The sequence below is a fragment of the Psammomys obesus genome, unplaced genomic scaffold (assembly GCF_907164565.1).
Source record: "Psammomys obesus unplaced genomic scaffold, mPsaObe1.curated_primary_1811, whole genome shotgun sequence".
Lineage (NCBI taxonomy): Eukaryota > Metazoa > Chordata > Mammalia > Rodentia > Muridae > Psammomys > Psammomys obesus.
Window position 1 is genome coordinate 12,217,965 of NW_026591086.1, and position 13,193 is coordinate 12,231,157.

General features: G+C 43.6%; 1 protein-coding gene across 2 annotated transcripts in view; it reads left to right on the top strand.

The window, feature by feature from the left end:
- Positions 1-13,193, top strand: part of Lcp1 (lymphocyte cytosolic protein 1) — an 89,617-nt gene that overhangs the window by 51,398 nt on the left and 25,026 nt on the right. For both annotated transcript variants that reach the window (XM_055609894.1, XM_055609893.1), the window contains exons 4-8: positions 6,064-6,153; positions 7,177-7,340; positions 8,061-8,190; positions 9,974-10,106; positions 11,962-12,043. In XM_055609894.1, coding sequence (XP_055465869.1) covers positions 6,087-6,153; positions 7,177-7,340; positions 8,061-8,190; positions 9,974-10,106; positions 11,962-12,043 — 576 coding nt within the window. In that variant the 5' untranslated portion in view covers positions 6,064-6,086. The remainder of the gene's footprint in view (positions 1-6,063; positions 6,154-7,176; positions 7,341-8,060; positions 8,191-9,973; positions 10,107-11,961; positions 12,044-13,193) is intronic.

Here is a 13,193-nt window from a genome sequence, read left to right on the forward strand (position 1 = left end):
TGTGATAGGCTTATAGGTCCATGCCATGATGTCTGGGATGCTATTTTAATTTTAGATAGGCCTCTATATTCATTATCCTATAGTCTTTTTTTTTTTTAATTCTCAAAGGTCTATGTTTAACCTTTTCACTCATTTGTTCATGAGCTCCAGAAATTCTCGCTTTGTTAACCATTTAATACATTACATTAATCATTTATGTGTTACATTCAAAACTTGACATTTAACTGTGAGCTTCCTCAGGCTGTAGCCTTTGGGTCTCCTGTTCTTGTACTATTTCCTGCATCCACCAGCAGCTAGAGCAAAGCACCTCGGTGGGGGTGAAAGGATGAGTGTGTGGTGTTTGATACTCAGGTAGTAATATCAGTATATTGACTGGTATCTATTCTTTGAACAAATGTGTTTGGCATGCCCTGAGCTTTCGATACGGAGAAGCGTGGTTCTTAAAATTCATGTGCTAGAATGTAGGACGAAAAGCAGCTGTGGGTTCCCAAGAGGCTAGTACTAGAGGTACTAGTACCAGGGAGATGGGTGCCGGAGGCCCTGCAGTATCCTCAAACTCCAGCCTGCCATATCATTCTTGGCTTGGATAACTTAGCAGGGAGCAGAGGTATTGGGGATGTTCTGGGAAGGACAGATTGGGCAACGTCCTCGTCCCTTGAGTTGGAGACAGGGCTGGGATCTGCATTCCTGGTTCTGTGTGGATAGCGTCAGAAGCTCCTCAATTGAATGGCCGACCCATAGAGGCTTTCAGAGCACCATGGTGGTGAGCTTGTCAGAGTGCTGTGGCCTGAGGCTTTCCTAATGGTGTTTACACAGCCCAGGCTTGCTGTGACAGGCCTCCTTTGTCTTCTTCCCAGAGGCCTTTAGGTCACAGGCTACAGAGAAAGGATTCTGTGCCCTAGAATAGCCTGTGGGGAAACTGGTGCATTTGCAGAAAGGAAAAAAAAAAAAGGTCAAATTTGAGGTTTAACTTAATAATAAAGATTTGTAAGAGTCCCTCTAAGTACCCATTTATATCTGAGGCCATTTGTAACCAAATTCATTTTTTAGAAGGCGTGTTTGGGTATTTGCCTTCTTGTATTGCCGCTGTGTGCCTGGCGCCTGTGGAGGTCAGCTGGATCCCTGGTGCTGGAGTTACTGGAGGTACAGACAGTTGCGAGCCCTAGGTGTTGGAAATCAAAACCACCTTCCCTGCCAGAGCAGCCAGTGCTCTCAACCACCGAGCCATTTCTCCAATCCCTATAATTGAATGATTGAAACAAAACCAAAGTCATTTAAAAAGTGTACTTTCAGAATCATCGTTTCTGTGGAAGTTAGGATGCAGACCTGGTATCCGTGGACATTTTTCATTAGCTCTCCTTAAGTGTGTCCCTGTTAGATAGGAAGGGTGGCACCAAGCAAGAGCAAACATTTTCCCCCCCTTTTAAACTATGAGCGTTTTCTTTCGCTGCAGAATCTTGTGACATTTTTGCTCCATGTCTTAGTCATCGTAAGCTACACTTGGCCGGGTACTGTTGGTGTTGCCCAGACGGTGTGTTTGCAGTTATTCCCAGCTCGTGGAGGTGTCTGGGAGATTTGTAGTTTCCCCTGCAGCTGTCCTGAGGTTGCTGAGATGCAATTGGGACCATGAGTCAGAAGTCTCCAGTCTTCCTTCACCTACAGAGTCAAATTGCAAGGAAAGTGGGGCACAGTCTTAGAATGGTTCCTTGATCGTGCGATACGGGGTGGCAGATGCCCCGGGACTTCAGCAGGGTGATAACTGGTCATCACTGTCCCTCTTCTCAACACTGATAAGCCCTGAGTACCCTGAATAGCAATATCAGGACAGGCCACTTTTCCCCTCCTCTTGCTGTTTTCGTGATCAGTTCTGCAACTGAGAAATTTCCACCCGCAAGTATACACTCACTTAGAGGAGCCGTTTTCTTCTGCCAATCCCTCAGCGTTGTGTTCTGGAAACACCTATACATGGCTTCTCCATTCAGACTTCAGGAAATTTGAGTCAAATACTTTGGTAATAACTCATCCTCTGAATCACTGGCCTTGACCCATCTGGGGAACACCATATATCTGGAAGCAGAGACAGAGAACTTGTCACCTTTGAAGAAAGAACATATTTTGTGGCTTCTGCAGCTTGGGGGGTTTCTTGAGCTAAGGCATAGTCTTAAAATTTTAAAAAAGAAAGAAAGAAAAAGAAAACCTAGTGATCTCTTTAGCCAACTGTCCCGAGATTCTGTGGCGAGTGTTCTGTAAAGCTGGAGTTCTCACAGGGAAACTAGCAGCCAGAAGTGACCCAGAAAAAATGATTTGAGATTTGTCTTCTTAGATCTGTGATTTGGATAGTGATTCATAAATGAAGTTCCTGGATCGACTGCTGATTTAAATGGTTTCTGGCAGGGCACTGTTAACCGATGCAGTCATCAGAAAGGATAAAGTTTCTTGAGCCTGATGACTTGAGTTTGATCTCTGGATCCCACGTGGTGAAAGGAGGGCAACTTACTCCTTTAACTTGTCCTCTTAGTGTGGTACACCCACACCCATACACTCCCCGACACTATTACATGCAATTAAATGTTTCACCAAAAGGGAGGGCATGGGGGGAAGGCTGGGGCTATAGCCTCATATTGACATTTGATTAACATATATAGGCCCTAGCGCCCGAAAGAAATGAATAAATAAATTGGAACTTACTGCAGGATCTGTAAACCTTTCTTCTTTCCTTCCCTCCCCTCCCTCTCTCCTTTCTTCCTTCTTCCGTCTTTCCTTCCTTCCTTTCTTTCTTCCTTCCTTTCTTCCCTTCTTCCTTCCCCTCAATTTCTCCTTTCTTCCTCCTTCCTTCCTTCCTTTCTTGCTTGCTTTATTTCCTTCTTTCTTTCTTTGTTCAAAGCCATTGAACTACTAGAGACTTGGGGATTTTTAAACATGAAATTAATCTCAGTATTTGCATCTCTGAGTTGATCCTCTTGCTTGAAAACCTCTGAAAAGTATATTACTAGGTGTGATACTAAGTGTTTGTTCCTGACCAACACACTGGTTTTATTTTGTTGTTTTGGGTTTCTTTTTTTGTTTTGTTTTTCGAGACAGTGTTTCTTTGTGTAGTCCTGGTTGTCTTGGAACTCACTAGACCAAGCTGGCCTAGAAGTCAGAGATCCCCATGCCTCTGTCGCCCGAGTGCTGGGATTAAAGATGTGCACCACCATGCCCTGCTAACTGTGTTTTAAGATAACCGTTTTTCTCTTTTAAGGGCATAGTTTGTGTGGACCATGCAAACTGGAGAGACATGAGATATTTATGGCAAAATATTTCTTCTTTGCTATACCATGATCTTTAGAGTTCCTTTTTCACCCGGTGCTATAGTTCTTTTGTTGCTTCTTTCTTTTAAAATATTTATATTTTTATTTATGCATATGTGGGTGGCTGCATGAGTTTATGTGAACCTCATTTGTACAGTTGAGGACAGAGGACATTGGATCTCCTGGGGTTGGAGTTACAGGTGTTGGTGGGGGTACCTGATGTGGGTGCTAGGAATGGAATCTAGGTCCTCTGCTAGGGTAGTATATGCTCTTAACTGCTAAGCTATCCTGCCAATTCCCTGCATTCTCATTCCTGTGTTTACTTAAACCTCTCAGCAGTCTCTCACAGTGTTCAATAATCGCACACTCTTCTGTGAAAACATAGGGCCAAGGTGGGATTCCACAACACTGTTCACTCTCCGCACTCTTAATACTTATAATTTAAGGTAACTAACAAGTTCATACTTTACTTGAAATAAAGAGCGGGGCATGGCTCATATAGTAGGTGTTCATAAAAAATGTGTTGAACGTAAGGATGCGTCTCATCCTGTGGATACCCACAAACCAAGTGTAAGTTGTATAAGATAATGAACATGGCCTGCCAGCCATAGAATCAGACCAACCGTGACCTCCAAGAATTGCTGCAGTGTTTTGGGGAGACCTTGCCACGAATGTGCGTGTGCTGTGTTGGTATAAAGGAGAGAGGAGACAACTCAGCCACGGTAATTCAGTGAAGTTACAACAGCTTTCCTATAACAGAAGCCACGATTGCATGATGCACAGAAGTGCAAACTTCCTCTTGTGCAGTGCCCAGACAGGCTGGCAGGGTTGATGTCCAAATCTCCGGCCAGCTAGGTGTTCAAGGTACTTACTGAGTGACTGCTGAGCAGTGAGTGTCTACCAGGAGTGGGAAGGCGAGGAGTGGAGCCTTGGGGAGACTGCTGGGAGCAGGGGGTCAGTTGAGAGTTGGAATGTTGCTGACACATGAGTCTTAGCTTCTCCAAGCTTCTGTGTCCTTCTCTATAAAATGGAAATAGTCGTACTAATGTACACCATCAGCCTATACCGAAAGTCATTGGAGGACAGTAAAATGTAGCATTTTCTGCATCCCACAATTGCCCTCTTCTTAATGCCTGGTAAGGATTTTTGCTATAAGCCCGTGATTCATTTAGCATTATCTTTTAGAGAGCCGGAGTTTAATTTTCAGCCACATCTAGCAAAATGAGACAGGTTTAGGCATCCGTTAACTGCTGAAGTTCCCTTCTGCATCCTCTTTCTGTGGTTCCTTTCCCTTGACTTGGAGATACAACACGATCTCATCTCTTCATCACCATATGCATCTATAGGAGCTGGAGACATATGAAAGACCAGAAAATTATCTACATAGTTGTACTTTAACTCGTTTAAAAAGCCTTTTATGATCGATTAGAAATTTATTTAATTATCATTAACCTTCTATCTCTAATAACATAGTGGTATGATGGGCTCTCTGGAGGAATGTAGGACATGCTGAAGGCTGGTTGTACAATCACACCCTCATTCACAGAGCACAGCAACCCCCAAGAGACACGTACTAGTGATCTGACTGCCACCTTCCCTCCATGCCCTCTCCTTCTCCATCCTTCTCCTCTTACAGTCATTTTTTTCAAAACTCCTTTGAACTAAGATACAAATGTGGGTATCAGTTGTTGTTGAGAACAAGTACAGCACCTCAGAGTGATGTAAAACATTAAAAAAAGGAAAGTGATTTAAAGTGCCCTTGCCACAGATTTAAAACCTTTTAAAATAGATCATTTTGTTTCAGTGGTCAGAATGAAATTATAGTTAGATGTGTCATCGGCCAGCTTTCCACTCCTCACCAGGAAATCAGGTGGGCTTCCATGAAACCCCCATTTGATGTGTAGATTGGCAAGAAGCCAAGGATAGACATCCATTTTTCCAGCTCATTCTTTCTGACCGCTAGAGGGAAGCAGTGATGCTCACGAATAGCAGCAAGCTTTTCTGAGAAAACAAAAAAAAATGTGTTTCTGATTTTCACATACTAATTTTTAAAAGGTGGCCTCCTTTCTTCATCCTTGACTCTACATGGTCAAACTTATGCGTAGAACTCTTTGAATCTATAAAGCATTTTACTGGCTTGGCCAAGAATTAATTTAAGAGGTAATCATGGTGACCTTTGTAAAGATGCTGATTAAACATGTTTTGATTGCGTATTTCTGTGTTAAATTACTCCAGAATATAGTAACCTTACCACCTCTGTCCCTGTTCCTTGTAATGTTGGCTCAGAGTTCAAGTGGACCAGATGGTCCACACTGGCCTGCTCAGGTGGCTGCCAGGTGAATCCGTTAGCTGGGGGTTCGTGATGGGCTGGTATTTAGTTCTCCTTCGATGTCTTCCTTATGAGACTGGTGGGTTCAACAAAGGATGAGCAGTCCAAGAATGAACATTACAAGTGAATGAGGTGGGAATTTCCAGTCCTGGGCATCATTTCCCCCGTCTTCCGGTTGTCACAGAAATGCTTCAGTCAGCCAGATTCAAAGGTCAAAAATAATTTGCACGTCCTCACCATGTCAGAAGCCAACTCTTGGCACAGGGAGGGAAGAAATTGTAGGCAGCTGTCTTTGATGACCCCATATGGAAGGCTGGGACATTTTGAAAGATGGCTACTAGCCATGGAGGATGGGGAGAACGTGTTCTCTAACAAACAGGCTTTGTTCTGAACTTAAAAGAATTAAGGTGCCCAACGCTCACTCCTCTGTCCTCCTCCTCTCAGGTCTGTCAGCTAAAGCAGTCAAAATGGCCACCAGAGGATCAGTGTCTGATGAAGAAATGATGGAGCTCAGAGAGGCTTTTGCCAAAGTCGGTGAGTGGACCCAACACCCTCCTTGCACCATTCTCTAGTGAGTCGCTCCATGAACTGGTTAAAGCAGGGGTTTACAACCTGTGGGTCCTAACCTGTTCGGGTCAAACTTTCCTTTCACAGGGGTCACCTAAGAATCATGTTATGGCTGGGGGTCATCACAACATGAGGAGCTGGATTAAAGGGTGACGGCATTAGGAAGGTTGAGAACCCAGGAGAGTTGATTTCTGAAAGCTGTGCTTGAAAACAACAACAAAAGAAACAAAAACAAAAAAGCTTCCTTCCTAGTTAAAACAGGGAACAACTCTTGTTCACCTGCAGCCTTTCCCTGCAGATGATTGCTTTGCATCATTATTTACTTCTCATGAGCTTTCATTTGGCCTCCTTATTTTAATATCTGTTCACTCCTCACCGGTAAGCTTGCGGTTTTCTTTTGAGTTTCCATAAGAAAATTCAAGAGATCGCAGGAATGAGGAGAGGGCTCAGCCAGTAAGTGTTGCCACTTAAGCATCAGGACCTGGGTTTGATCTCCCAGCGCCCAAAGAAAATGCTGGGCGTGGTGGCATGTGCTCGTCATCCTAGCCCTGGGACATTGGAGAGTCCTTAGGCCTCACGAACCAGCTAGTCTAGCCAACTGGTGAGCTACAGCTTCAGTGTGAGAACGCTGTCTTGAAAAACAAGATGGCTCCTGAAGACCAACACCCAAGGTTGTCCTCTGACCTCCACATGTAGGTATGCCCTGTCTCACACACATGAACATGTATGCACGCCCTTTCATGTATGCCTGAGTTTCTAAATATCATGGTACTGGAAGCTTTGAAATCATGAGCCTTTACCTGTGGCTGTTGGAAGTGATGTGATTGTCTGGCTGCAGTAGCAATGGGCCTCCTGCAGATACTTGCCTCCGTCTGGGTCAGGCTGAGACCCGTGACTCCCTCCAGCCACACCTGTCATCTAGTATCTCTTGCCTTTCTAACGATTATGTGCAGGTTACCCCAAAGCTTCACTCCATCCTTTGTGTTACAGATACCGATGGCAATGGCTACATCAGCTGCAGTGAGCTGAATGACCTGTTCAAGGCTGCCTGCCTGCCTCTGCCTGGGTACCGAGTGAGAGAGATCACAGAAAACCTGATGGCCACGGGTGATCTGGACCAAGACGGGAAGATCAGCTTCGATGAGTTCATCAAGGTGAGCGTAATACTGAATTCAAGGTTGACCCATTTGAAACTTGAACTCGGTGCCAGTAAATATCCAGAGAGATGATCTTTTCCTTCCTGCTTCATTGTTCTAGTCTTACCTTTGTGGTTTTCTTGACTGCAGCTTGGAATTCTAAAAATGCCTTAAACCTAGCTGGGTGTGTGCATTAGTTAGGGTTTTATTACTGTGAACGGATGCCAAGGCCATAGCAACTTTTATAAAGAAAAACATTTAATTGAGGCTGGCTTACAGTTTCAAAGGTTTAGTCCATCATCATCATGGCAGGGAGCATGGAAGCATAGAGGCAGACCTGGTGTGAGAGAAGAAGCTGAGAGTTCTACATCTTGATCCACAGGCAGAGGAGACTGTGCCGCACTAGGCGTAGCTTGGGCATTGGAGACCTCAAAGCCTGCCTCCAGGGTGACACACTTCCTCCAACAAGGCCACACCTACTCCAACATGGCCATGCCCCCTAATGGTGCCACTCCCTATGGGCCAAGCATTCAAACACATGAGTCTGTGGGGGCCGTTCCTGTTCAACCCACCACAGTGTGGTGTTCTGCCTCTGTAATCCCTGCACTTGGGAATCTAAGGCAAGAGGATTGTTTTGAGTTGGAGGCCAGCCTGGGCTACATAGTGAGCACCAGGTCAGTTTAAGCTGTATAATAAGATCAAAACCAAATGAACCAAATATATATTGTGGTTTTACAGGTCTTCCATGGCCTAAAAAGCACCGAGGTTGCCAAAACCTTTCGGAAAGCCATCAACAAGAAGGAAGGAATCTGTGCAATTGGCGGCACCTCTGAGCAGTCCAGCGTTGGCACCCAACATTCCTACTCAGGTGAGTGGTGCTGATGGGTGGGGAGCAGAGGTAGAGAGCCTGAGAGATGACGGAGTTGAGGATTGGAGGAAAATAAGATGAGGAGAAAGGGCCCAGGCTTTCTGGGGTTACAGAGTCGGTATTTGGTATGCAAACCAAAGGGATAAAAGCAAAGAAGCAAGCACACCTGCAGGCTTAGAAACCCATCTTCCCACTTGGGAGTGGATCAGTTCCAGGCACAAGACACAGGAGCTGCCTGAGCTCCAGGGAGCTTCCTGTCCTGAGTGATCTCATTTGCATTTCAAATATGCTTTAAAAGCTCCCAAAAACTTCTTTAAAAATCATATGGGCAAAATTAGCCCTTTGAGTCTTGGTCTTCAATATAATGATTATTCTTAACGCCTGCTGAGTGGCCAAAAAATATTGATTGGGTAAAGAAGTTTTCTATTTATTCTAAAGGCTGATGTGAAGCAGCCTTAATGGAAGCTTCTAAGATCCCAAATGGTGCAGTTACTTAGCATTTCCCAAATTTCAGTTTTCTAAAAGATGAGGCAATGTTAAAGATAAGTTTGTGGCTAGACATTGCTCACAGTTGATGAGACAAAGTTTTTAGCCTTTCTTATTTAAAATGTACTTTTATTTTTTGAGAATTTTAAATGATGAATTTTGGACATTTATGCCCCTCTCTCAACTCCCCCATAACCATATTCTCCACTCTCCCATCCCTTCCTACTCTATTTTGAGATTTTTCTTTTTCTTTTTTCTTTTTTTCCTTTCCCCCCTGAGTCTAATTTCTGTTACTTAGTTAGTATTGGAAGTGGGCCCTGCCCTGGTGTATGGTTGACCTACCAGGTGTCATATCATTCTAGAAAATGGACTCTCCCTCTCCTTGGGTAGTGGCCTTCCCCTTGCATACTGCGATTTTGTCTGGCTAGAGCTTGCTCAGACCTTGTGCATACTGTCATAATCACTGTGTTCATATGTGCAACTGCCCAGTTGCCTCTGGTAAACACTGTTTCCTGATATTAACAGCTACCCCTGGCTCTTAGAATCTTTCCAGCCTGGAGGGTAGGGCTGTGATAGGTATGTCCCCTTTAGGGTGAGCACTCTACAGCTTCATGTTCTCTGCAAGTTGATCAGCTGGGGATCTCTGTGTTAACTGCCATCTACTGAAAGCTTCTCCTACACGGATTGGGAGATGCTCTATCATGTCGTAGGAATCTGTTTCTAACTATGTTCATTTAGCAGAGTAATGATGTGTTCTCTGCTAGGGCCTGTGGCCTACACAGCCACAGGTTCTTGGGCCTTGTACAGGGCCAGGTATGGATTTTATTTCATGAAGTGGATCTTAGATTCAGTTGCACTAGTAAGTCTATCTTATCAAACCAGTTATTGTTGTAGTTTTCATGGCTCTGAAAGTACCCAATAATTTCTAGCCTTGTTCTTTGTTTTCTAATCTAAGAATTTTCAAGCCTTTATTATATCAAAGTTATGAATCTACAGGACAGTGATTCACTATGCAGTCTTTACCTGGCTTCAACAATCAGAATTCCTCCAAGAGACACTTGTTTTCAGTGACACGCAATTTCCAAAGCATGGTATTAGGGAGAAAGCAGAGCCTTGGGTTTTACCAAGACTTTAAAGAATCTCTGATTTCTAAAACTAGTAAATACAAGATGATGAGATAGTGGCCTGGTTAACCTTGTAGTATCTCTCTCGAGCATGAGAATGTGAGGTCCATATGGATAATGTCTTTGTCTGGTTTTCATGTTGCATGTCAGTCACTTCAATTCTGTATTTGTAGAGGAAGAAAAGTACGCCTTCGTCAACTGGATAAACAAAGCCCTGGAGAATGACCCTGACTGCCGGCATGTCATCCCCATGAACCCAAACACCGATGATCTCTTCAACGCTGTAGGGGATGGCATAGTTCTTTGGTAAGTGAAAGTTCCTTCTGGATTTTCAAAGAATCTTCCCTTGCCCTGCTTTTTATGAAATATCAGCAGCTGAGTGGGTTTACTGTCGGCCTCTTGATGCTTACATGGGTGTGGGGTACCTTTATGAACTCCCCTTGAGAGGGTCCAGGGGAGAAAAGTAACCTCAGAAGCTAACTGTAGTAAAATCCATAAAACTGCTGCTGTTTGAATGGAGAGAAGAGATGCAGAGTACAAAGATGAGCTTTTCCGTAAACTGAGACACGGCGGTGCGGGCCGTAGCAGTTACTTTTGGGGTCATCTGAACATGACCTACCCTGATGGCGGAGAGACTAGAGAAAGGAGACAGGGTAGTGGAAGTTTGTTTTAAATATACATGAATGAGCGCATCTAGACATATAAGCAGGTCCACAGACAACAGAGTTATGAAAATATATGTTTAAAAGTAACTATAAACTATATGTTTAATAAACTATATAAAGTTAGTTTATTAAAATTGATTTCTCACTAAAAGGAAACAGTCACCTTTTCCAATTTTTTTTTTAAATTTGCTTTTTGGGGGACCAAGAGATTGGCCAGTGGGTCAAGGCACCTTCCACCAAGCCTGATGCCCTAAGTTCAACCCCGAGGAAGAGGGAACTGTGACTCTTGCAAGTTGTCCTCTGATCTCCACACACAGTCACAAATGCCCACTCACACACATAAATAAGTAAAAGTGTTCAAAATTTTTTGGGTTTGTTCCATCTGGATGTTTTTGCCCTAGGGCATAAAACTCAGGGCTTCCTCCATCTTGGGCAAGGCCCGCCCCACTGAGCCACATTTCCAGCCTCCCTTTTGCTCTTTTACAATATCGAGACAGGGCTGTAGTAAGGTGGCTAGACTGGCCTTGAGCCCATTCTGTAGCCCAGACAGGCCTTGGACTTGTGATCCTCCTGCCTCAGCCTCCTGAGAAGCTGAGATTATGGGCCTGCACTACCAAGTCTGGCTTCCTTTTGGAGATCTGTCTTCCATTTTTTTCTTTAAATTAAATGGAAGTTACTGAGAGATTTTGTTTTATTCCCTATTGAAAATTAAACAAAGAATAACTTGGACAAAATCAGTTTTTCATGAACAACAATTGCTTTCTTTAGATGTCTGATCACTGTATTGGATACTTACATGAGGAAAACTTATTGCACATTGATCAAATGGCTATGGAATGATAGGAGAAGCCATTATATGTTTAGTTAAAGGTATTGATCAGATGTCAAATGGAAATGTAGACATTGTATAAACCCAGAAATATATCAACAGTCTCTTGCGTAGTGGGGACAATTTACAAGGCTAAGAAGGTCACGAGGGATTTGCTTTAATTACCCGCCGAGAATTCAATAATGTTCTAAGGCAGTAGTTTTCCTCCGGTGGGTCGTGACTCTTTGGGGTCACATATCAGATATCCTGGGTCTCAAGACATTTACATTGTGATTCATAACAGTAGCAAAATTACAGCTATGAAGTAGCAAGGAAATAATTATATGGTTGGGGGTCACCACGACATGAGGAATTGTATTAAAGGGTCTCAGCATTAGGAAGGCTGAGAGCCACTCTTCCAAGGGAAACGGGGCACGTTTATAGCCTAGGTGAGTGAATGGAGCAGGACCATCACTTCTTACCTCCGTGAGTTGAGGTAGCTTCGTGAGCATTGCCGGTTCCCACAGAGACTCGGAACCTACCCACAGTGGCACAGATTGTTTACAATGCGTGTAAAGAACGGGTTGCTGACATGCTCACTTCAGGTCCTGCTGGAACTTAAATCTAATAGTATGGGACTCTGTCGCCCAGAAGGCAGCTTCCTTTAATTTTGCTGTTTCTCTTTCAGTAAAATGGTCAACCTGTCAGTGCCAGACACAATTGATGAGAGAACAATCAATAAAAAGAAGCTCACACCTTTCACCATTCAGGTTTGTCTCCCCACTGCTCCCCAAGTGTGGCCTCTGGCTGGTGAGAGTGCGTGCCATTACTGCTGAGTCAGCGTGCCATTACTGCTGAGTCAGCATTCTGCAAGCCCTCAGCCTTCCTTCCCCCAAACCTAGGCCTTGGCTAATGGTGTCTTACACCCAGTGGATAGAAGGATACATTTTGTCTCTTGTTTTACTGCTGTATCAGTCAAGAAAGGAGGTTGGTATGTGGAGCTGGGTTTGTTTAAGCCAAATAAGAATAAAATTCCTATTGGCTGAAATTGCAACATAAGTTTTTCTTGCCAATTTATCTTTGAATTGGTGCCAGATACATCGCATTAGCTGAAGAGAGAAGCCTTTCTAAGCAAGGAAAGGATGAAAAATGGGAAATGCTCTGGAGGCCTCCACAGCCCTTCTGACACAGCCGAGATTGGGATACATACAACCTGCTTCTATCCCTCCATTTGCTGATTAACCGAAACGGTCACTAGCAGGAAATCCACTGTGTTTCTAGCTTATGTCCCGGTATTTTAACATTATTGTAATTCTCTAGCTCAGAAACCACGTCTAATACCTCAAATCATGAATAATCCATTGTTTCCTGTTTGGGCTTAAGCAACTCTATGTCCTTTTAAAATGGAAACGTTACCAAATTGGGAACAATAATTGAACAAATGGAAGTGTACTTACTGTTAGATTTCCTCCGAATCTTGGCTATAATAGAAGCAGTATTTTTAAAAATTTTTTTATTTGGAGTGGTTGGGAAGGACTTTCTGGTAGAGTTTGTTTAGTTCTTAATTTATCATACAAACAAACAAACAAGAAAAAGCTTACGTACTTCTCCGACCCTGACCTCTTCCTTGAAGAGGACATGGAGATTGCGCACTCCAGCTCTTCCAAGCGCCCCAGGACCTGCACACCTGTGTGCATCTGCACGGGTTTTAATTCGCCTGGAGACTCAGTAGCTCCGTCTGTTAAAAACCCATTCATCTTCTCGGGGAATTTGATTTATATCGTTTTCTTTCCACTTCATTACATCTGCAAATCAAAAAGGCCATTCTGTTGTTCTTTTTTTTTTTTTTTTTTTTTAATGACCCTAATTTACATCAACAATTGGCCTTCTCAGCCATAGGCTGTGACAGGGCAATGACTT